This window comes from Budorcas taxicolor, chromosome 13 (genome assembly GCF_023091745.1).
Source record: "Budorcas taxicolor isolate Tak-1 chromosome 13, Takin1.1, whole genome shotgun sequence".
NCBI classification, from domain to species: domain Eukaryota; kingdom Metazoa; phylum Chordata; class Mammalia; order Artiodactyla; family Bovidae; genus Budorcas; species Budorcas taxicolor.
The window spans coordinates 25,533,087-25,559,502 of NC_068922.1; the positions used below are offsets into that span (position 1 = coordinate 25,533,087).

Genomic DNA, 26,416 nt, shown 5'->3' on the forward strand with positions numbered 1-26,416 from the left:
GCTGCAGTCCATGGAGTCGCAGAGAGTCAGACGTGACTGAGCAACTGAACTGAACTGAAAGTGGATGGACTGTGGGACAAGAAAGATGCTAAAGATTAAGTGAAATCTTGGTGAGGTGTACATCATTTACTCTTCAGGTGTCTGAGTGTATGCCTCTCTTTATGACATCCACACTGTCCCTTGTTAACTCTTCTGCTGCCAGTCAGTAGCGGTGAGATCTTGGACAATTATCTAAACTTTCTGTGCCTCAATTTCCCTATTTCTAGAAAAGGAGGAAAATTATACTGAGCTATAATCAAAAGATTTTTATGAGCATTGTGTGTGAGTGTGTGTGTTAGTTATTCAGTCATGTCTGACTCTGCAACCCCGTAGACTGTAGCCCACCAGGCTCCTCTGTCCATGGAATTCGCAGGCAAGAATACTGGAATGGGTTGCCATTCCCTTCTCCAGGGGATCTTTCCTACCCAGGGATCATACCTGGGTCTCCTGCATTGCAGGTGGATTCTTTACCATTATGAACATGAAGTGAGTTTATTTACATTAAGCACTTAGAACAACGCACACCCTAGTAACTGCCATATATATATATGTATGCTTATATTACTTCTATTTTAGAGAAGAAAATGTGGCAATACCTCTTCTTTTTCCCTCCTCATGGAGGAGGAAAAATAATTTTTATTAATAATTTTTTATTATAATTTTTTTAAAAAGTAATAATTTAGCTTTTTGGGGGGCTAATTTTATAAACAAATTTACTCTTTACTATGAGCAAACCTGCTGCTTTGCTCACCATAACAGACCCAGAAGATATTAGACCTTTGGGTAGCAGGTTCAATACCTGCCTCTGCAAATTCAGAGTCTTCTTTTTCTGCTCTGTGTGTGTATGTGTGTGTGCATGCACACTTGAAAGAGTGAAGTGGATCCAGCTGGTCTGGACTGCCCATTCCTCTGTCATCACTCTACACAATGAAAGCGTGTGATTTCTTTCATCATGTGCAGCTGGTACCACCTGGTCTGCCTCTGAGGGTTGCTATGCCCAGAAGTGATGAAAGACTGGCTCTTACAAAGGGGAATCAACCTCCAAATGAGCTGAATACTCACCATGGAGGTAAGGCATGAAAGATCATGAATTCTGTCTTTTCTTTCTTTTGGTTAGCCCTAGTATTTCTCATTGTGTTGCTCTTTGCTTAATTCTACATTTAGATTGTTGAACAAAAATTTTACAAGAGAATTTTCTCAGTGTCACTATGATCCTGACCCTCCTTTATGCCTTTATTTGGATAGTTGTGACATCTATATATACACTTTTGTGTGAAATATCTATTTTTATAGATGTGTATATATATGTTATATATATATATACATATATCTCTCTATATATACACATAGATATAGTTAATATATATAAAGATATATATAGATATAGATAGATGTGTATATATATAACATATATACATATATAGAAATAGATGTTTTTATATATATATGTATGTATATATATATATGTATATGTGTGTATATATATATATATATACACCTCCCAGTTGACCAAATAATCATGGCTTCACATGCCCAAGACTGAAATAAATTAGCTGCACCCTAAAAATATGAGAGGGACTCCCCTGGTGGTCCAGTAGTTAAGAACCCTCCTTGCAATGCAGAGGACCCAGGTTTGATCCCTGGTCAGGGAACTAAGATCCCACATGCCATGGAGCAACTAAGCTGTGTGCCACAACTGCTTAGCCCACACTTTGGAGTTTGAGCACCATAACAGGAGGGTCTGTGCACCAAAAGGAAAGACCCTGCATGATGCAATGAAGATCCTGTGTGTGGCAGCTAAGACCCAACACAGCCAAATAAATTAACTGATTGATTAAATATATATATAAGAAAATGTAAAGGGATACACTTTCTTATATATATATAAGTGATAAAGTAATTTTTAAAAAATATTTTAACCAGAGACCTGGCTTCTGGTATTTCTGGTCATCAGTTACATCATCACTGGACACCAAAAGCGTGGAAAATATTGGTGGAAAATGTTTCCTGGTAGATTTTTAAATCAATATGCTCTTAAGATCTCAGGCTCCCATTCCTTCTTCCTTCTTATCCAGATATAGGGAGCAAGGTTTTCCCAGGTCCATGAAGAAGAAGAACTCTTGTTTTCTTTCTCTCTGACAATGATCCTTTTCTGGCCGGGGCTGATGAACAAGGAAAACAAAGCATAAAATGGGGTTTTCTGAGGTGTTCCTGTCCATGAGATCTGAGATGGCACAAAAACGAGGGTTTGAGAGCTAGCATGGCAAACTCAGAAGCAGGAAACACCTTCTATGTCCTCTGCCAACCTCTTCACACAGATGCTGACACCTCCTCAACTCATCAAGCAGCTAAGATCCTTCATAAACTCCTCTGCTGTCCAGGCTCCCCCTGGACCTGCTGTGAATGGTGTAACTGCCCATCCACCTTTTTTTATCAGTGCCCTATGCTGCCCTACCAACTTAGGTGCCTTCTAACTCCTTCAGTTGGGCCCCTACATTGGGAATGGGGAGTCATAGCCATTGGACCACCAGGGAAGTCCCTGTAGCAGAGAGGCTAATTAATTTTTCTTTTTTTGGCTCCATCGTGAGCCATGCAGGATCTTAGTTCTCTGTCCAAGGATTGAACCTGCACCCCCTGCAGTGGAAGAGTGGATTCTTTACCACTGGCCCACCAGGGAAGTCTTAAGGCTAATGAATTTGAAGAAGAAAGATGGAGAAAGTCTCCTGCTTGCAAAAATGCAAATAAAAAACCTTAAAATTGTGGCTTAAGCAATACCAATAGTTTCAGAAACCCTGGAACTGATTAACTACTATGTGGAATGACATTTCAGGCCATTATCAACATTTATTCTTTCTTATCATGAACATTCTTAGATCATTCCTCAAGGAATTCTAAACTTTTTCTGAGAAACTTTTGCATCATTCTAAACTTGCATTTGCTGAGCTTGATTGCCTTAGAAAAAAAACAAACCACTCTTTTATATCATTTTGCATAGCAACGTCTCAAACACAGAAAACATGATGATACATGGAAAACAGAGTCTAGGAGAAATACAGCCTTTGAGGGACTGGGTACATGTTCCCAGAACCCACTCGAGGACTGTGTTGCTCTCCCATGACAGCTGCAGGGGCCCAACTCATTCTCATCTCCTCAAACTATTCCTTAGCAATTCTTACAAAGTTTTATTTTGAAATCAGGTGAAAATGTATGTGTGTGGGGCAGGAATCAATGTTTATTGCAGGGGAAAAATCCTTTCAAGATGATGTGTATTCCCATAAGGATGGCTACATATTTTAGAGGTATAGTAAGTATGCACTGTTCTACAACAGTTACCATAGGAACAGAACTCTTTCTTTGTTAGATGGTAGAGTAATCATGGTAGGAAATTTCCACAGAAATATCTAAGCTACACAAATTAAGCATTGGTTGGAAGTCAAACCCAACAAATTGTGGATTTAATAGGTAGGTGTCACAGGGTGAGGATAAGAGCTATAATATAAGGGAAAATGTTTGCACATTCAGTGATCAAACTGTAAGTTTGCTAAACTAACCATCAAAGTGGGCACTTTTATGTCCACTGCTTTTTTATGCTCCTTGAATTTCCCAGGAGGGCATCACCCCAGGTCTTAGCTGAAAGCCATGCTAAGCAATATCAAAGAGGATTCTTACAGCCTCGTTCCTAAGAGTTTATTCTGAAAAAGAGAGCAAATGTGATATACCACTGTGTAAGTGGATACATAGGGTTCTGTGAGCAATGTGATGTGTTGAGTGGTGTAATATTTGTGGATGCCTCTACAATGAGCTGGATTTGAGGCAGGTTTTAAAAGAAAGGTAACATCTAGGAAATGGGGGATGTTTTAGTAGAAGGACTACTACTATATTACATCTATTTTAAGATATATATTTTCAAGACTTCCCTGGCAGTCCAGTAGGTAATGCTCCACACTTCCAATGCAGGGGATGTGGGTTCAATCCCTGGTCAGGGAATGAAGATATCACATGTTGCACGGTGCAGCCAAAAAGTAAAATAATAATAATAATAATAAGATGCATAGTTTTCACATCTGAACATCTCTGAAATGAGGCTGCCTTAGAACTCATGCTATCTCAGTCACTGTCAACCAGGTGCAGTTCTAACGTTTCATTATACACACATAAGCAAACTTGGTCATTACTTCACCTGAGTTCTGTCCGTTGTTGACTGTATATTTGTTGAGTTTAACTGATGTTTACAATTGCACAATTGCACTCATCTCACAAGCTAGTAAAGTAATGCTCAAAATTCTCCAAGCCAGGCTTCAACAATATGTGAACCATGAAAAAGATGTTCAAGCTGGTTTTAGAAAAGGCAGAGGAACCAGAGATCAAATTGCCAACATCTGCTGGATCATCAAAAAAAGCAAGAGAGTTCCAGAAAAACATCTATTTCTGCTTTATTGACTATGCCAAAGCCTTTGACTGTGTGGATCACAATCAACTGTGGAAAATTCTGAAAGAGATGGGAATACCAGACTACCTGACCTGCCTCTTGAGATACCTTTATGCAGGTCAGGAAGCAACAGTTAGAACTGGACATGGAACAACAGACTGGTTCCAAATAGGAAAAGGAGCACGTCAAGGCTGTATATTGTCACCCTGCTTATTTAACTTATATGCAGAGTACATCATGAGAAACCCCTGGCTGGATGAAGCATAAGCTGGAATCAAGATTGCCGGGAGAAATATCAATAGCCTCAGATATGCAGATGATACCACCCTTATGGCAGAAAGTGAAGAGGAACTAAAGAACCTCTTAATGAAAGTGAAAGAGGAGAGTGAAAAAGTTGGCTTAAAGCTCAACATTCAGAAAATGAAGATCATGGCATCTGGTCCCATCACTTCATGGGAAATAGATGGGGAAACAGTGGCTGACTTTAATTTTGGGGCTCCAAAATCACTGCAGATGGTGATTGCAGCCATGAAATTAAAAGACATGTACTCCTTGGAAGGAAAGTTATGACCAACCTAGACAGCATATTAAAAAGCAGAGACATTACTTTGTCAACAAAGGTCCGTCTAGTCAAGGCTATGGTTTTTCCAGTAGTCATATATGGTTGTGAGAGTTGGACTATAAGGAAGGCTGAGCACAGAAGAATTGATGCTTTTGAACTGTGGTATTGAAGAAGACTCTTGAGAGTCCCTTGCCTTCAAGGAGATCCAACCAGTCCATCCTAAAGATCAGTCCTGGGTGTTCATTGGAAGGACTGATGTTGAAGCTGAAACTCCAATACTTTGGCCACCTGATGCAAAGAGCTGACTCATTTGAAAAGACTCTGATGCTGGAAGGGATTGAGGGGCAGGAGGAGAAGGGGACGACAGAGGATGAGATGGTTGGATCACATCACTGACTCAATGGACATGAGTTTGGGTGAACTCTGGGAGTTGGTGATGGACAGGGAGGCCTGGCATACAGCAGTTCATGGGGTCACAAAAAGTCGGACATGATTGAGCGACTGAACTGAACTGATACTACTGTTTGTCCTGGACATGAAAAGCTTTGTGTATGCAGAAAGGCATGGGAATCGCAGAGTGGCAAATTTTGATATTAGTTGAAGGACATGCTTGCCATTGGAGGAAAGACCATTATCATCAAAACTTGCAGAAGAAGGGTCAGTAGCTTGAAATAAAATCTCAAAGACAGTGTTAGGGTCCTCTCATATGGAATGTATCACCAACACTACTGACAGCACAGAAAATGGTAAAAATCCTTAACCTTAGTCTTTTTATGTCACATGTGAATACATAGGAAAAAAATTCCATCTTGAGGTGAAAAGAGCTATTTTACCAAGTGTGAAATAAAAATTCTAAGTGATGAAAAAGCATTGTGACAGTTTAATTGTTAGGGTTTTTTCCTTCCTTGCTGCTGCTGCTAAGTCGCTTCAGTCGTGTCCAACTCTGTGTGACCCCATAGACAGCAGCCCACCAGGCTCCCCCGTTCCTGGGATTCTCAAGGCGAGAATACTGGAGTGGGTTGCCATTTTCTTCTCCAATGCATGAAAGTGAAGAGTGAACGTGAAGTTGCTCAGTCGTGTCCAACTCTTAGTGACCCCATGGACTGCAGCCCACCAGGCTCCTGCATCCATGGGATTTTCCACGCAAGAGCACTGGAGTGGGGTGCCATTGCCTTCTCTGTTTCCTTCCTTAGTGGTACATAAAATTATACATATATCCTCCCTTTTTAAATTTCCTTCCCATTTAGGTCACCACAGAGCATTGAGTAGAGTTCCCTGTTCTATACAGTATGTTCTCATTAGTTATCTATTTTATACATAGTATCAATAGTGTGTATCTAAGCATTTAAACTATTTTAAGACAATTAACTTCAATATTTGTTAAAGGGATTATAATAAAATCAACTGGAACATTTAATATAATTAAATTCCTTTTATATGAAAAATACCTCAGTCTTAAAAAATACCGAAAGTGTCATGTGATGAATCTCTGCCAAATAATTGCTTAAAATAAACTTATGAGATACTACTAGAAACATAAGATGAATGCATTTTTCACAAAAAGGATTATTCACTTTAAGGCCCTTGGCTTAGATTTTTTACTGTATGAAAAGTTTCCATTTTATTCAACTTTTAAAAGTAATGGGTCAATTGTCATCAACTTGTTTGGCTAATATCGAAATAACTAGAAATTTCGAAAACTTGGAACCTTTGCACATTCTTCATTTTTTATGTTATAAAATACCCTTAGAAGAAAGAGACTCTTTTAAGCTTTACTACTGTATTTTAAATCCCCAAAGGGTGTGTCACAGTGATTTCTGGAAAGGCTTTGGTGTGCATTACAAAACAACTACAGCAGTTTAATGATATAGTAAGAAAGTGTTCCAAATTCTAAAAGATAAAGTTATAATTTGAAGCCTAAATCACCAGTCTCACTCTTTCTACCACCCATATCCTATAAGGCTTTTGTGTTGGTGCTGGACTTCATCTTCCCACGTGGGTGGCAAGTTGCCTGTCATCTCAATAATTCTGAAGAGAAGCCAGGGAATTTGTTGTAAAGCGTTTGTCCAGATGGAACCACATGTGACCTCCAGGGTGCTCTGGGCCTGAAGCCTAGCCTCTTGGCTGTGTACAGCCATAGAGCTTACCCAGGAGAAAATTTGTCTCCTCAAAGCCAATAAAGATAAAAGAAACCTGTACGAGTCCAAAAAGCACAGCTCATACATGTGAGAATTGCACAAGATTAAGGTTCATCCTTTGTAGGTTCCTCAGAAAGGCCAGGAGACAGAAAGGAAAGTAGATAGCTTCTGGGTCCCTCTGTTCTGTTGTTTCTCTTGCCAGAAAGAAACTTTTAACTCTTGGTGAATAGGGGCCTTGAGTCGCAAGTTGTATCCAGCTCTTTGCAAACCCATGGGCTGCAGAACGCCAGGCCTCCCTGTTCCTCCCCACCTCCCAGAGTTTGCCCAAGTTCATGTCCATTGAATCGGTGATGCTGTCCAACCATCTCATCCTCTGTCACCCTCTTCTCCTCCTGCCTTCAATCTTGCCCAGCATCACGGTCTTTTCCAATGACTTGGCTCTTCACATCAGGTGACCAAAATATTAGAGCTTCAGCTTCAGCATCAGTCCTTCCAATAATTATTCAAGACTGATTTCCTTTAGGATTGACGGATTTGATCTCCTTGCTGCCCAAGGGACTCCCGACTCTTCAGCACCACAATTCAAAACCATCAATTCTTCAGGGCACTGCCTTCTTTATGGTCCAACTCTCACATCCGAACATGACTACTGGAAAGACCATAGCCTTGACTATATGAACGTTTATCAGCAAAGTGATGTCTTTGCTTTTTAATACACTGTCTACGTTTGTCATAGCTTTCCTTCCAAGAAGCAATCACTAATTTCATGGCTGCAGTCACCATCCACAGTGATTTTAGAGCCCAAGAAGAGGAAAGTTGCTTCCACATTTTCCGTTCTATTTGCCATGAAATGATGGGACTGGATGCCATTGAGTAATTTGTTTTAAGCTGGCTTTTTCACTGTCCTCTTTCACCCTCATCAACAGGCTCTTTAATTCCTCTTTGTTTTCTGCCATTAGAGTGGTATCTGGTTGTTATGTCCACTTAAAAGATACAAGTCATTATTAGAAGAGAATCCTGTGAAAGGTAAGACTTGACAGGTTTCTGAGCCCTAGAAAGGCCCAATTCCTTCTAATAGTCATGAACGAGGTGGCATAGTGATGCCAGAAGAAATTCTCTGGCAGGCTGGGAAGCTGTTTACCCTCATTATCCCATGGGAAAATATCGGTAACATTGTCTCTTGTCACAGAAGAGGAACCACATGACGTAGACGTAGCTATATTCTGAAGGGGGACTGCTTGTAAAATCTTAGAATATTTTGGTGGGCTGACTGTTCCTTGTTGCTTTTAACAAGATACTAGGAGAGAGAAGAGCTCAGGCCAGGGGAGTACAGTTTGCACAGAAAGATGGGAGTGAATAGTGTTAAGGAAGGTTCTCCAAACATGGCTTGCAATCTAAAGTTATAAATGTGTAGGCTTCCAGTGTTTTTCTAAGAAAAAGAAAAAACACAGGAGTCAGTAGACAACACAAACCCCCACCAATAGGAAGATGAAAGCAAATGTCAGGTGGTTGCAACGAATCGAGATTGGGAATTCAGCATGGTGTGGCTGAGGACAGGACAAGTTCCTATGCCTGTGGCCTCTCTTCCATTCAAAATGAACACACAATAAAAGTCAATAAAACCTCTGTTTTCTTGATGGAATCTACAGTATTGATGGCATGTGGCTGGTAATTAATGACGGGAGAATAAAAAAGCTAGTCCTTACAAAGTGTTTCCACTATGTGATATCTCTCTTGGAAAGAGTTTGTTTTTTTAAAAAAATTCACTTCTGGCTGTGCTGGGTCTTCATTGCTTTGTTGGGCTTTGTCTAGTTGCAAAGAGTTGAGGCTACTGTTCATTCTGGCGGACGGGCTTCTCACTGCAGTGGCTTCTCTTGTCGGGGAGCACACGCTCTAGGTGCGCGGACTCGGTGGTTGCAGCACTTCGGCTTGATAGCGGTGGTGCACAGGTTCAGTCGCTCTGTGGCATGTGGGGTATTCCTGGACCAGGGGTCGAACCCATGTCCCCTGCACTGGCAGGTGGATTCTTATCCACTGTACCATCAGGGAATTCCTTTTTTAAAATTTTATTTGATTATTTGGCTGCACCAGGTCTTAGTTGCGGCACATGTGATCTTTAATCTTCGTTTCAGCCTGCGGAGATATCTTTAGTTGCAGCTTGTGGGATCTAGTTTCTTGATAAGAGATCGAACCCAGGCCCCCTGCATTGGGAATGAGTCTTAGCCACTGGACCACCAGGGAAGTCCTGGCAAGAGTCTTCTGATCCCCATCAACTTGATAGAAAAAAAAAACACCACGTATCTGTCAAATTGGACTAATTCTCCTATAGATACATATATCGTTGCTTTCATTTTATACACATATCCCTAGAATACTATTTGAAAAGCACATAAGAGTCTGGTTACAGTGGTTGCTCCTGAGGAGGGGATTCAGAGGCTGTAGGAATGGGGCATGAAGGAGGACTTAATTCTTGGCTACACACCTTTGGGTAGTTATGAATTTTGAATTTCGGACCATGTATACATGCATACATCATATATGCATGCATGTATACATCATACATGTATACATCACCTATTTTCTCTCTCACACAAACACACAGAGCAAAATTAAAAATAGTTTCTTTTATTACCTTTTGACCTAATTGTTTCACTCCTGGGAATGATTTTCTGTAAGTATAGCCAAATGTATAAAATGGTGTATGTGCATGGTCAGCTACTTAAGCATTGCTGTTAATAGGAAATACTGAAAACAACTCAAATGAAAAAAACGTAAATATGCATCAAAATGGTGCAAAAATATATACAATCGTGCAATTTAATGCCATATATCTACAAAAAGAATGAAGACTTTGTTTTTGTTGTTGTTTAGTTGCTAAGTCATGTCTGACTCTTTTGCGACCCCATGGACGGTAGCCTGCCAGGTTCCTCTATCCATGGGATTTCCCAGGCAAGAATATGGGAACGTGTTGCCATTTCCTTCTCCAGGGGATCTTCCTGACCCAGGAATCAAACCCACCTCTCCTGCTTGGCAGGTAGATTCTTTACCACTGAGCCACCAGGGAAGCCCCATGAAGAACATTATGTTGATAAAAATGAGCTTATTAACTGAAAAAGGCAAGCGTTATAGGTGCTCTTATTTGAGTTTTTAAAAAGTGAAAGAAAGATAAATGTATATATACTATATAAAATTAGGTGTATATTGTATGATATACATATATACATTTATATAGATCATATATGTATGTACATTGCATATATACACACATTGGTATATATCCATTCATATATACATACATATATTCATTTGCTTTCATAAAATATTTCTGAAAAGGTACATAAAAAATTGAAAGCACTGGATGTCTCAGCAAAGAAGTTGGTGGTAGAGGTTCAGGGGTGAGAGGAATGTGTTTTATTTTTTTTTAATTTTGTTTTTTTACTTTACAATACTGTATTGGTTTTGCCATACATTGACATGAATCCACCACAGGTGTACATGAGTTCCCAACCCTGAACCCTGCTCCCATCACCCTCCCCATTTCATCTCCCTGGGTCATCCCAGTGCACCAGCCCCAAGCATCCTGTATTCTGTATCGAGCCTAGACTAGCGAGAGGAATGCGTGTTATAACAAAAAAATTCCACACGTGTTTTCCACATCAGCAGGATCATTTAGATATGTGTATATTCTTGCTTCACAGGCAACACTCATCTGATTGCCTAAGTGAAGGCAGATTAAAAAAAAAACAACACTCCCATCTAGTCTCATTTCCTATAGATGCAGCATGCTTTAGAATAAAAAGTCTGCATCTGAAGGCCATATCTGCATGTACTATTTAAAAATTAATATATGCATGGCCTTTTTACACTGATCTTGTGAAGCAGTATTTTTAATTTTCAGGGATAATTAGCATTAACTTAGTCTGTGGCTAATTTCAGTTCTTTGTCATCAAGCACATTACGTGTGAAGAAAAAATGACCTCACTCAGTATGTTTTTATTATGACAACAAGATTCTTTTTGGGGGGAAGGGTACTTTTTTTTTTTGGCTTCCTTCCTTCTTCTGACCTCTCGGGCCACTTAGTGGCCCTTGTGTCTTCCTGTTCTCCCATCTGACTTCTAAATGCAAGAGTTGCTGAGAGCACATTCACTACTTTGTCCCAGTGTGATCTCATACATGCTGTTAAACTTCCAGATTTATGATTCTACCCCAGATCTCTTTTCTGACTCAAATATCTGTCTCAACTTCTAACTAGATGTTACAAGGTTATCAAAAATACATGTCAAAAATTATATTCTTTTTTTTGTGTATGTGTCTTTGTCTGGTTTTGGTGTCATAGAATGAGGTTGGAAGTATTCCTTCCTCTGCAATTTTTTTTAAAGAGTTTAAGAAGGACAGGCAATAGTTCTCTAAATGTTTGATAGAATTCTCCTGTGACGCCATCTGGTCTTGGGCTTTTGCTTCTTGGGAGATTTTTCATCACAGCTTCAATTTCAGCGCTTGTAATTGGGTTGTTCATAATTTCTATTTCTTCCTGGTTCAGTCTTGGAAGATTGAACTTTTCTAAGAATCTGCCCATTTCTTCCAGGTTGTCCAGTTTATTGGCATATAGTTGTTCATAATGGTCTCTTACAATCCTGTGTATTTCTGCATTGTCTGTTGTAACCTCTCCTTTTTCATTCCTAATTTTGTTGATTTGTTGATTTTATCTATTTATTTCTCGATGAATCTGGCTAAAGGTTTGTCAATTTTGTTTATCTTCTCAAAGAACCAGCTTTTATTTTTTCTAAATAACCAATAGGTTACTGAAGAAATCAAAAGGGAAATCAAAAAATTTCTAGAAACAAATAACAATGAACTCATGACAACTCAAAACCTATAGGATGCAGCAAAAGCAGTTCCAAGAGGGAAGTTTATAGCAATACAGTCCTACCTCAAGAAACAGGAAAAATATCGAATAGACAACCTAACTTTACACCTAAAACAACTGGAAAAAGAACAACAACCAAAAAAAAAAAAAAAAAAAACCCAAAATTAGTAAAAGAAATCATAAAGATCCAAGCAGAAATAAATGAAAAAGAAATGAAAGCAACAATAGTAAAGATTATTCTTGATTCCTTATCATAGCATCCTCCAATCTACTGCTCTAGATTTTTCCAACTCAGAAAGTGGCACCCTCACTGCCCAGTTGCTCAAATCAGAAATGTGACTGTCATTCTTAAAACTGCTCTCTTCTTCCTCTTTGAATCTGTTATCAGGTTACATATTTTTTAAAATATTTTGTAAATATTTCCCTTCTCCAGGGGATCTTCCTGACCCAGGGGTCAAACCTGGGTCTCCTGCATTGCAGGTAGACTCTTTACTGTATGAGCCACCAGGGAAACCCAGTATTTCTGGAAGCCAACAATTACTCTTTGTCTTCACTACTCAAGTCTTGATCTATGTCACCATCTTTCTTACTTGGAAGACTATGATAGTCTCCCCAGATTCATTCATTCTTCCACTTCAATCCACGTAGCAAGTGATCATGGAAAAATACTTTTTGCATTGTGCCACTGCCCTACTTAAAACACATCGGCGGCCTCTGTTTGTCTCTTCATCTTCACCTTGCACATTCCTCCCTTCTCAGGACTTTCCTGGTGGTACAGTGATAAAGACTGTGCTTCCAATGCAGAAGGCACAGGCCCCTGGTTGGGGCACTAAGATCCCATATGCCGAGTGAAAGTGAAAGTGAAAGTTGCTCAGTCGTGTCTGACTCTTTGGGACCCCATGGACTATTCTCTAGGCCAGAATACTGGAATGGGTAGCCTTTCCCTTCCCCAGGGGATCTAGAGGCACAACCAAAAAAAAAAGGTACCAAAAAAAAAAGATTCCCAAATCTTTCTCCCTTCTCTAAGTACACTCCAGCCCTAATGACTGCCTTCCTCCTATGGGTTGAGGGTTTCCTATCTAAGATCCTTTACACATGTTATTCTCTCCATGTGCATTCTTTTTCCCTCCATAATATTTCTCTTCCCCATCTCTCCCAACTTTTACTCATTCTTTATTTTATTTTTTAATGTCAGATCCTCAGAAGTGCATCCTCTTTAACTACAAAATCTGATTTAGGGCCCCTTTTTTATTCCCTTGCAAAATAGCCTCCTGTTACTTTTTTCTTTCAATTAGTTTCAATTTCAATATAAATAAATGCATTTATATTTATAGTCTTCCAACATAGTCATTTTGTTCACTTTTCTACCCAGCAACCAGAACAGTTTCTGATTTGTAGCAGACAGTATTTGTTGAATGAGAACGAACGACCTTTGTTAACTGAAGAGATTTTTGTATTTTTTTTTTGCTCTGTTCTAGCCAAGATATCTTTTTGATTGTGATTTCTCTTCCCACATAGCTTGTAACTAGGATAGAATGCACTGATCATTTGAGAGATATCTCTTAGTTTAAAAAGTGATCTTCACAACACCTTTTCAGGATAAACATACACACACACACACACACACACACACACACACACACAAACTAGGAGTAGAAGGAACTTGTCTCAACATAATGGAAGCTGTATACTAAAAACAGGGTTTCCCAGGTGGTGCTAGTGGTAAAGAACCCGCCTGCCAATGCAGGAGATGAAGAGGTAAGGGTTTGATCCCTGAGTCGGGAAGATGCTCTGGAAGAGAGCATGGCAACCCACTCCAGTATTCTTGCCTGGAGAATCCCATGGACAGAGGAGCCTGGTGGGCTACGGTCCATAGGGTAACAAAGAGTCTGAAGTGACTTAGCACACACAGCAAATATCATCATGAAAACCTGAAAGCTTTTCCCTCAAGATCCAGAATCAGGTAGGGATGTTTGACTAGAATTAGGAAGTTCTGTTGTTTATTCGCCATAACCAACTCTTTCGTGACACTATGAGCTGTAGCCTGCCGGGCTCCTCTGTCCATGGGATTTTCCAGGCAAGAACACTGGAGTGGGTTGCCATTTCCTACTCCAGGGGATCTTCCTGACCCAGGGATCTAACCTGCGTTTCCTGCATCTCCTGCACTGCAGGTGAATTCTTTACCACTGAGCCACCAGGAAAGCCCAGGAAGTTCTAGTCAGAGTAATTAGGCAAGAAAAAGACATAAAGGCATCCAAATTGGAAAGGAAAAAGTAAAATTATCTGCAGATTATTTGATAGTCCATGTAGAAAACTCTAAAGATTTAATACACAGAAGAAAAAACTATTATAATTAATAAATGCACTCAGCAAAGCAACAAAATATAAGATCAACACAAAAAAGTGAGTTGTATTTCTGTGGACCAACAATGAACAATCTGAAAAGGAAATTACAAAAACAATTCCATTTGCAATAGCATACAATAGATTTAGGAATGAACTTAACCAAGGAGGTGAAAGGCTTGTGCAATGAAAATTATTGCTGACATATATTGCTGAAAGAAATTTAAATAGATGGAAACACATCCCTTGTTCATGAATTGGAAGGCTTAATTAAAAAGTCAATGCTACTCAAAATAATCTACAGATTTATCAATCACTATCAAAGTCCCTTTGACCTTTTTGCAGAAATAGAAGCAACTATCCTAAATTCACGTGGAATCTCATGGCATTCTGACTAACCAAAACTATCTCACAAAAGAACAAAACTGGAAGATTCAACACTTTCCAATTTTAAGAACTTACTACAAAGCTACAGTAATAAAAATAGTGTGATACCATATAAAACAGACATACAGACCAATGGAATAGAATAGAGAACCCAGAAATAAACCATTACATATATGGTGATATTGTTTTGGACAAGAGGTCCAAGACCACTCAATGGGGAAAGGACAGACTTTTCAATAAGTGGTGTTAGGAACACTGGATATCCACATACAGAAGAATGAAGCTGGATCCCATCTAACATCATATATAAACCTTAGCTCAAAATGAATCAAAGACCGAAATGTAAGACCTAAAACAATAAAACTCTTGGGAGAAAAAAGTGTAGGATAAAATGTTCACAACTTTGGATTTGGCAGTGATACCATCTTGGATATGATACCAAGCACACAGGTAACAAAAGAAAAAACAGACACATTTGACTTCATGAAAACTGAACATTTCTGTATATCAAAAGTCTCTATCAATAAAGTAAAAAGGTAACCCATAGAAGAAAATATTTGCAAATCTTATATCTGATCCAGGATTAATACCCAGAATATACAGAAAACTCATAAAACTCAACAACAGAGAACCAAACAACCCAGTTTACAAAATGGGCAAAGGGCTTGAATAGACATTTCTCCACAGAAGATATACAAATGGCTCAGCAGTAAACAATCCACCTGCAAGGCAGGAGACACAGGTTTGATTCCTGTGATCAGGAAGATCCCCTGGAGCAAGAAATGGCAACCCACTCCAGTATTCTTGCCTGGGAAATCCCATGGGCAGAGGAGCCTGGTGGGCTATAGTCCATGAGGTCCCGAAAGAGTCAGACACGACTGAACACACACACACAACACACACAACAATAAGCACAAGAAAAGACACTTAACATCACTAATCAGTAGAGAAATGCAAATCAAAACTAAAATGAGGTAACACCTCCCAGCTATTAGTGGGAGTGGTAGTATGACCACTACCAAAAAAAACAGAAAAAACAAGTGTTGGCAAAAATGTGGAAAAATTGGGACCCTTGTACAGCATTGGTGGGAAGGTAAAATAAATATTCACTGGAAGGACTGATGCTGAAGCTCCAGTATTTGGTCATCTGATGTGAACAGACAACTCATTGGAAAAGTCCCTGATGCTGGGAAAGATTGAGGGTAGAAGGAGAAGAGGGCATCAGAGGATGAGGTGGCTGGACAGCATCACTGATGCAATAAACATGAACTCTGGCAAACTACAGGAGATGGTGAGGGACAGGGAGGCCTGGTGTGCTGCAGTTTATGGGGTTGCAAAGAGCTGGACATGACTGGGCGGCTAAAAACAACAAAATGATATAGCAGCAATGGAAAAGAGTATGGCAGTTCCCCAAAAACTTAAAAATATGATAACCATATAATTCAGCAAATCTACTTTTGGACTTATGTTCAAAAGAATTGAAAGCAGGGTTTTGAAGAGATATTTGTACACTCGTGTTCATAGCAGCATTATTTACAACAGCTAAAACATGGAAGCAAATCAAGTGTCCATCTACAGAAGGAGAGATAAGCAAAATATGGTATATACAGACGATGGAGATCTCGCTCTCTCTTTTTTTTTCTTTTTGGCTGCACTATACAGCATGCAGAACTTCCCCAACCAGGGACTGAACCCATGGCCCCTGCCGTGGAAGCGTGGAGTCTTAACCATTGGATGGCCAGGGAAGTCCCGAGACAATGGAGTATTATTGTTTTACAAAGGAAGAAAATTCTAGATAAGTGAGAATTTATCATATACAGTTGACCCTTGAATGACACGAGTTTGAACTGTGTGGGTCCACTTACATGTGGATTCTTTTCAATAGTAATCACTATGGTACTACATGATCTGTGGTTGGTTGACTCTGAGGGTACAAAACCATGAACATGGAGGAACCAAGTAGACAAAAGGTGACTATAAGTTATATGCAGATTTTCAACTGGGTGGAGGATCAGTGCCCCTAGCCCCAGTATGGTTAAAGGGTCAGCTGTATATATTTTTAACATCTGTCCTAAGGTAATAGGAATAAAGAAATGATGCCTATACACAGATGTGACAAAAAATTTACAGTGAGTTTTCAAAAATATTTGTATATAAAAATTTTTAACTAAAGTAAGCTTTTCTACAATGCTCTCAAATTCTGTGCTTGTGAAAAAGCTTGAAAAAAATTGTCATTTCCCGCCCCCCGGGTTGTCTGTAGAATAAAAATCAGTGTAAGTAGTAGAAATTGTTATTGCTCTGATATTTTGTAATGTCATATAGTTTACCAAATTTCTATAATTTAAAATTTCATAAAATAATCTTTTCCTTCTTGGATACTGATAGGCTCATTTGTTTTGAGTTGAAGACAGCTCTACTTACATAAACTTATTGCTTAATAAATTATGTAACCTTACAAATAGAAATATTAGATTCACAAAATAGAGAAAGCCAGAAAGTAAAAGTAATATCCCGTATTAGTGAAATACATATAGTAAATTATGGAATATAAGGCACCTAGAATAGCAGGTTTTGAAAGTCAAATGTCAGAAAGAAGGTGATTCACTTTAACAATCCTCAGTGATGCAATTTATAAATTTTCTCCTTGATTTTATATTATTTTCTTAATTTTCCTTCCTTCAAATGTAAACCTGTCAGCCTATATAACATTATGGATATTGAAAATATTAATAGGTGTGAATAGCTGCAAATGACATAGGCTACCAGAGAATACATGTAATTTGTGGATCTCTGGAACAATATGTCGAAAACACTTCAGAGTAGTAAAAGTACACAGAATACACAGTTATTTCTAATTCAAAATACTTTACAGTTTTTAACCTTGTGTTTCTTGCATTAATACAGTGAAGAAAAAAACGTGGAGTTCTGAGTGCTGACTTTTTCAGGGCCCAGAAATGAATGTTTATCTGAAACAAGTACATAATTATAATGAATTATGCTATAGAACTGGAAAATCTAAAATCAAACTTTAAGCAAGTTACGAGGAAACCCTGATGCTAGTAACAAAAATTTTTTGTTCTCTATATAAGTAGATAATCCAATTATTCTTTAAACACTGCCTAAGCATTTTGGTAACGACTTTTTCTACTCTTCATAGTATTTTCCTCCTTGAAAAAACTTATGGTTTCATTTTTATGTTTTCTGTGTTTTTTCCCATGTGCTAAAATGATTTTATTTTTAAAAATCCACTATTTCTTATTAGCAATGTAAATGACTTTGTGCTTTTCGAGGACACCAATGTCGTGCTCCAGCTGCTTCATCTCTTCTTCCAGCTTCTGCTTGCGAATCTTCTTTGGTATGGAGTCAATGAAGACCGAAAGGGACTGAAACTCCTTATGCACCTCTTCCCAGTTCTTTTTCAGCCCCTGCAAATGGTAAAGAAAGCTGTATATACCAAAGCAAACCACAGGAGCACAGTACATCACAAAGAAAATTGCACTGGGAGGAAAAATGTAAATAGGTAAAGAAAACTGCCAAAAATAACTAAAAAATGATATGTGTTTATCAAGTTCTTGGCCATTGTAACGAAACAGACTGTATAGAGGCCAAACCCTGTCCGTGATTGTGTGCTCAGTTCCCATTGGGAGTATTTATTTTCTTTGTTTTTAATCTTACTGTACTTGTTTTTACCATCAAATACATGTATGTGGAATTATGAGTAGTATGAAACTAAGCTTTTAGCAAATGCTTTGGTAAAAACAACTGAGAACTGATATCCTCAAGCAAAAAGAAATTTTTTTGAACAGGAAATTATTTCTTATAAAAATTTTAGTTCAACAGAGAAATCATCAAAACACTAGATTCTGACATACATGGACATGTTTTCTTGTATCTGACTAAATGGAAAGGTATAAAATTAAATTCAAATTAACAAGAGATGATCTTTTATGTGTTTTCAATAACAGGACGAATTCTTCCTCCACATAGTTAAGAGATCTATACTTCCCATTAATCTCTTCTACAAATGACTCAGATGTCATGCTAATTCAATAAGGTATGTGTGTGTGCTTAGTTGCTCAGTCAAACCCAACTCTTTACGACCCCATGGACTGCAGCCCGCCAGGTGACTCTGTTCATGGGGATTCTCCAGGCAAGAATACTGGAGTGGGTTGCCATGCCCTCCCCCAGGGGATCTTCCCAACTTGGGATGGAACCCAGGTCTCCTGCATTGCAGGCAGATTCTTTACCACCTGAGCCACCAATTCAATAAGGCAGTTAATGTTTAATGTTCTCAGCAAACAACAAATTCAAAATTAGGAATCTCTTTAGGAACAACAATGGTTATTTCCATCTCTGCTTAGTTATGATTTCTTATCACAATGTACTAGAAGCCCCACTGACAAAATGATCAAACTAATTGAACTCATGCAATGAAATTTTATAAATTAATAATTTCTATTGTTCACAATGGGTACACCAGTCATGTTATTTACATAAAAATGGAAATAAAACAAAATGGAATATTGCCTCAAAATTATGATCCCTGACACACAGATGGAAAAAGATATCTCATTCAAATGTAAACCAAAAGGAAGCTGGGGTAGATATACTTAGGTCAGAACAATCTGACTTTAAAAGTAAGACTGTAATAAGAGAAAAAGGGCATTACATAACAATAAAGCGGTTGATACAACAAAAGTATATAACATCTGTAAATATTTATGTGCCCAACATGTGAAGTGAGTGAAGCGAAAGTCACTCAGTTGTGTCCAGCTCTGTGAGATGCCATGGACTATACTGTCCATGGGCCTCTCCAGGCCAGAATACTGGAGTGGGTAGCCTTTCCCTTCCCCAGGGGATCTTCTCAACCCAGCGATTGAACCCAGATTTTCCACATTGCAGGCAGATTCTTCACCAGCTGAGCCACATGGGAAGCCCAACATAGGAGCGTCATAATGTACAAAGCAAATATTACAAATTTAAAGCAAAAAAAAAAGACAGCCCTATGATTATAGTAGGGGACTTGTAATACCCTACTTCCATTAATGAATAGATCATCCAGACAGAAAATCAGTAAGGAAGCATCGACTTTAAATGACAGGTTATATCAGATGGATTTTTACAGAAATGTAAAAAATTTTCCATCCAATGACTAAAAAAGCACACTCTTCTCAAGTGTACATAGAATATTCTCCAGAATATATCATATATTAGGTCACAAATCAAGTCTTAATAAATTTAAGAGGACTGAAATCATATCAAATATATTTTCTGATCACAGTGGTATGAAACTAGAAACCAACCATATGAAAAAAATTAGAAAATTCATGAATAGGTGGCGATTAAACAACATGATCCTGAACAATCAATGAGTCAAAGAAGAAATCAAAAGAGAAGTTTAAAAATACCTTGAGTCAAACTAAAATGGAAATATACTAATATTTATAAGATTCAGCAAAGGCAGTTAAAAAATGGCAGTTCATAGTAGTAAATGCCTACCTCAAGAAACAAGAACAATCCCAAATAAACAACCTAACATTACATCTCTAGGAATCAGAAAAAGAAGAACAAAGCCCGAATTTAGTAGAAGGCAATAACAAAGATTAGAACATAAATAAATGAAATAGAGACTAAAAAGACAAGAGAAAAGATCAGTGAAATAATGACTGGTCCTTTGAAAGGATGAACAAATTTAACACAGCTCTAGCTAGATTCACCAAGAAAAAAAAGGACTCAAATAAATAAAAATAAAAGTGGAGATATAATCAATACCACAGAAATACAAAGAATCATGTTGTCTACTACGAACAATTATATGCCAACATAATGGACAGCTTAGGAGAAACAGATAAATTGCCAGAGCATACAATGTACCAAGGCTGAATCATGAAGAAAGAGAAAATCTGGATAGACCAATTACTAGTAAGAAAATTAAATTAGTAACCAAAAACCTACTAACAAATAAAAAGTTCAAGACCAGACAGTGGATTCTACCAAACACTCAAAGAAGACTTTTACCAATCCTTCTCAAACTCTTCAAAACACAGAAGAGAAGGGAACTCTTTCATACTCATTTTATGAAGCTAGCATGATCCTTGTTCCAACATCAGACCATGGTGCCACAAAAAAAGAAAATTATAGGCCAATATCCCTTGGAACATAAATGCAAAAGTTCTCAACAAAATATTAGCAAACTGAATTTAACAATCCATTAAAAGAACCATATACAAACATACTTTGGAGATATATCAGGCTTGGTTCCAGACCACTTCAATAAAACAAAAAACCCACCCTGGGTTGGGATCTAGGGAGGAGGAAATGACAACCCATTCCAGTATTCTTGCCTGGAGAATTCCATGGACAGAGGAGCCTGATAGGGTCACAGAGAGGTTGGACATGACTGAACGACTGAGCACCCACATGCACACTATATCATAGTCTATCAAGTGTGCAATAGCATTATGTCTTAAAAAACAAATACTTGAATAAAAAAATACTATATTGCTAAAAAATGTTAACCATCATATGATAGTGCAGGGTTATGACAAACTTTCAGTTTGTAAAAATCTCAATGTCTGTGAAGCACAATAAAACGAAGTACAATAAGACAAGGTATGCCGGTACTGTAATCAAGTGGGATTTATCCTAAGGGTGCAACATCCACGAATCAGTCCATGTGATATGCTACATTAATAAAATAAATGATAAAAATCATATGAGCACCTCAACTGATATAGAGAAAGCATGATAAAATTCAGCTTCCATTTATGATTAAAAAACTCTCCACAAGGTACACATAGAGGAAACATACCTCAACATAATAAAGGTCAAATATGACAAGCCCATAGCTAACATCATACTCAATGGTAAAAAGCTATAAGTTTTTCTTCTAAGATCAGAAATAAAACAAAGATGCCCACTCTTGACACTTTTATTTAACATGGTATTAGAAGTTGTAGAAGAACTGTACAAAAAAGATCTTCACAACCAAGATAATCACGATGGGGTGATCACTTACCTAGAGCCAGACATCCTGGAATGTGAAGTCAAGTGGGCCTTAGAAAGCACCACTATGAACAAAGCTAGTGGAGGTGATGGAATTCCAGTTGAGCTATTTCAAATTCTGAAAGATGATGCTGTGAAAGTGCTGCATTCAATATGTCAGCAAATCTGGAAAACTCAGCAGTGGCCACAGGACTGGAAAAGGTCAGTTTTCATTCCAATCCCAAAGAAAGGCAATGCCAAAGAATGCTCAAACTACCACACAACTGCACTCATCTCACATGCTAGTAAAGTAATGCTCAAAATTCTCCAAGCCAGGCTTCAACAATATGTGAACTGTGAACTTCCAGATGTCCAGGCTGGTTTTAGAAAAGGCAGAGGAACCAGAGATCAAATTGCCAACATCTGCTGGATCATCAAAAAAAGCAAGAGAGTTCCAGAAAAACATCTATTTCTGCTTTATTGACTATGCCAAAGCCTTTGACTGTGTGGATCACAATAAACTGTGGAAAATTCTGAAAGAGATGGGAATACCAGACCACCTGACCTGCCTCTTGAGAAACCTATATGCAGGTCAGGAAGCAACAGTTAGAACTGGACATGGACCAACAGACTGGTTCCAAATAGGACAAGGAGTACTTCAAGGCAGTATATTGTCACCCTGCTTATTTAACTTATATGCAGAGTACATCATGAGAAATGCTGGGCTGGAAGAAGCACAAGCTGGAATCAAGATTGCCAGGAGAAATATCAATAACCTCAGATATGCAGATGACACCACCCTTATGGCAGAAAGTGAAGAGGAACTAAAGAGTCTCTTGATGAAAGTGAAAGAGGAGAGTGAAAAGCTGGCTTAAAACTCAGCATTCAGAAAATGAAGATCATGGCATCTGGTCCCATCACTTCATGGGAAATAGATGGGGAAACAGTGGAAACAGTGGCTGACTTAATTTTGAGGGGCTTCAAAATCACTGCAGATGGTGACTGCAGCCATGAAATTAAAAGAGGCTTACTCCTTGGAAGGAAAGTTATGACCAACCTAGATAGCATATTGAAAAGCAGAGACGTTACTTTGCCAACAAATGTCTGTCTAGTCAAGGCTATGGTTTTTCCAGTGGTCATGAATGGATGTGAGAGTTGGACTGTGGAGAAAGCTGAGCGCCGAAGAATTGATGCTTTTGAACTGTGGTGTTAAGAGAAGACTTTTGAGAGTCCCTTGGACTGCAAGGAGATCCAACCAGTCCATTCTAAAGGAAATCAGTCCTGGGTGTTGTTCATTGGAAGGACTGATGCTGAAGCTGAAACTCCAGTACTTTGGCCACCTCATGTAAAGAGTTCACTCCTTGGAAAAGACCCGGATGCTGGGATGGATTGGGGGCAGGAGGAGAAGGGGACGGCAGAGGATGTGATGGCTGGATGGCATCACCGACTCGATGGACATGAGTTTGAGTGAACTCCAGGAGTTGGTGATGGACAGGGAGGCCTGGCGTGTTGCGATTCATGGGGTCGCAAAGAGTCGGACACAACTGAGTGACTGAGCTGAGCTGAGCCAGAGATCAAGAGTGGCATAATTTAAAATTATTGATTACAGAAAAGAAAGAAAATGTAGTCCTCAAAAAGCATGGCTATACATTTAGATTTATGAGGGAATTAGAACTGTCTTATATCATGATACCTTCATAATAAGCCCTCAAAGTACAATCTTGTAAACTTCCAGGGGACAAAATGGTTTATTTCCATGTTAAGATAAAAATGACTACAGGATTGGACACACTTTATAGAGAAGATTTGTTGAGAAAAAAGGCTACAGATGTTGAACATTTCTTGAGAGAGATTACATCAAGGAAAAAGAAGGAAAAATATCTTTTAAATTTTAAAAAGAGGGAGATGGGTTAACACAGTTCTTAATAGTGTTTGAGAAGTATTCCAAAAAGAAGTCTTCAAAAGAGTTCTATTTTTCCATAGCCTTTCATTATGAGATGGGAAATGTGTTTCCACAGTGCTCTACAGGGGTGCCCACTGCAGAGGTGAAATCTATGTATTTATACACTTTGAAATATCAAAGGTTTTTTTCAAAGCTCCTTGCGTGATATTTCCCTATTACTTGTGGTCACAGCAGCTATACGTTTCACAGTATTTCTTTTTAAAGGAGAGTTTGCTTTATATTCTAGTTTGTACAATAACATTTGGTTCAAAGTCAACTGCTAGGTATGGGAACTAAATGTGATTATATTGAAATAACCTCTTTGCTGCTTTTTAGTTATTTCATTTAAAAAAATCTTTTATGCACTGCAGCAATACTGATTTTCCCTTATTTTTATATCTTAACTTTTCTTCCTTCTGGTCTGATACTGAAGCAATATTGTTAATTTTGGGAAAACGTCAGACAGGGAGAAGCTGTCATAAAATAGTAAGAAGTGTCTTCAGCTCCAGGCTCCTCTGCTGCCACCCCACCCCCATCCATTTTTACCTTCTAGTCCTGCTCTGTAACTAGGTGGTGGGGGTTAGGGGTGAGAGTATTAATCCCTATGGGCTGCTCTTTCCCCATTGTTTGTCCCCAGCCGATGCCTGAGTTCAGCCAAGGAGGGCACTGGTGGGAGGAAAGTGAGCTTGGGGCATTTCTACCCCCTCCCTCGATGTCACGTGGACACGACTGGCCCTTCCATTTGTGACTACAGTGCCCGTCAGGGACCCCTCTCCAAGCTCCGGCTCCCGCCTGGCTCTGGTAATGCTGTTTCCAGACCCTGCCTTTCCAGCCTAGGGTGGTGGTGATTCCCACTGTTCCTAGTCCTGGGTGCCTCAATGTTCCTCGCTGGTTCCCTTAGCGCTGCTTCACCTCTGTAAACAGCTCCTTTGTAAATTCTCTTCAGAATCCCTGTCTAGCATGTTTTCTGAATCCCTGGTGGATAGAGCTTCCATCTGTGCACGTGTGTGCTATGTGGTGAGAAAACACCTCCCTGGGAACTGGCTGATGTGAGTTTTAGTCCCTCTTTGTTGCTGTTGTTTAGTTTGCTCAGTTCTGTCCGACTCTTTGTGACCCCACGGACTGTAGCCTGTCAGGCTCCTCTATCCATGGGATTCTCTAGGCAAGCTTTCTGGAGTGGGTTGCCATTTCCTCCTCCAGGGTATCTTAGCGACTTAGGGATCAAACCTGCATCTCCTACATTGACAGGTGGATTCTTTACCACTGAGCCACCAGGGAAGCTGTCCCTCTTTAGCTAGTTGTTAATTTTGTGAACCAGGGCAAATGTAAACCAAACTCCAAGCTCCCTGATGGTAAGGATGGCAACAGTATCCTTTGGGCTGGGTAGACGGCCTGGAACATGGTAGATGTTCAGGAGATGAATGGATGGATGGATGAACAAAAGAGCCCACATAATATATTTGCATTTTATATCCTCACCTGGGAAATGAGAAGTTTGGAATCTTTAGGCCAGATGATTCCTTCCTGGAAAATGGGACTGACTGTAATTCTAAAGAACAAGCAGAATGAATCCTACTCGGGGACATGTGAACATATTGTCACAGAACTACAAGCAGCTCAACCAGGGGAGGGAGCAGTGTTCAGGTTTGTGAGAAGCAGAGCCAGTGGCTTTGTTACCATGGCAGCTACACTACTCAGGCTAATAAGGCATCCAAGGTGGGGTCAGCTACTGTCCATCAGAGTGTATGCAAAGAAATTGCATGACCACATTAGGAATCCAAGGATTGCTGACCTACTACGGAGGTGCTCTTTAGCCTTTTCCTTCCCAGGGAAGTTCTTCCTCTCTTTCCCTATCTTTCAGCATTATTTAGATACAAAATGGCTTTTACAAAAGCACATAAGTTTTAAGAATGGCAGAGTCAGAAAGAAGGAGGGAAGAAAGGAGAGAAAGAGTGGGGGAGGGAGGGAGGGAAGTAAGAGCAGGGCTCTTCCTGAAAGTGACAGGCAGCGACGTCTGCCAGCCTTCTTGCCTGCCTGTCCTCGCTTCTTCTTTCCAGCGCACTATTATTAACCATCCGGGTTTACACTGGGCACCAAGTTAGACAATGCAGAGACTGCTGACCACAGAGAGACTTGGTTCCTGCCCTCAGGCCACTTCTGTCACGTGGGATACTCTCTTACTCTTCAGTTTAAAGCCCAGCTAAAGACCTACCTACATCTCGCAGTGGGTGTTCATGCCTGGGAACCTTATAAAACATGATCTGTACATAGACACATATCTCTGTATGTACACACATCCAGAGCACCTCTCATCAACTAAATCACAACATTATTCAGAGCAGAAATTTTATCTTATGACCCTTGGGGCTTAGCATGATACTCTATGCAGAACAGGTATTTAATAAATGTTTATTGATGATTATGATGACACTGATAAAATGTTAAGAATTTATAACAGCATATGAATCCATTTTTCAATAGAAATTAACGTAAAAATATATTTTTTTCTGTTTTGAAAAGGTCACTAGAAATTGTTTTGTAGAAAGCTTTCACAGTAACAAAACAAGGACTAAAGTACTATTTCTACCTCTATAAGAGACAGGATGACTCTAGAAGAATATAAGTAGATGCTTACTAAATACTCTCTAAAGATGACTGAGCAACTGTGCTCATATCCCCCAAATATTTTAAATGCTTCAGATAAAAGTCTTGCATTAAAAACTCC

General features: G+C 39.0%; 1 protein-coding gene across 1 annotated transcript in view; it reads right to left on the minus strand.

Annotated features, from left to right (window-relative positions):
• Nucleotides 1-18,013: 18,013 nt before the first annotated feature.
• The window catches only part of ENKUR (enkurin, TRPC channel interacting protein), a 31,765-nt gene continuing 23,362 nt past the window's right edge, over nt 18,014-26,416 (minus strand). Inside the window, exon 5 of the mRNA XM_052651254.1 lies at nt 18,014-18,190. Coding sequence (XP_052507214.1) covers nt 18,014-18,190 — 177 coding nt within the window. The remainder of the gene's footprint in view (nt 18,191-26,416) is intronic.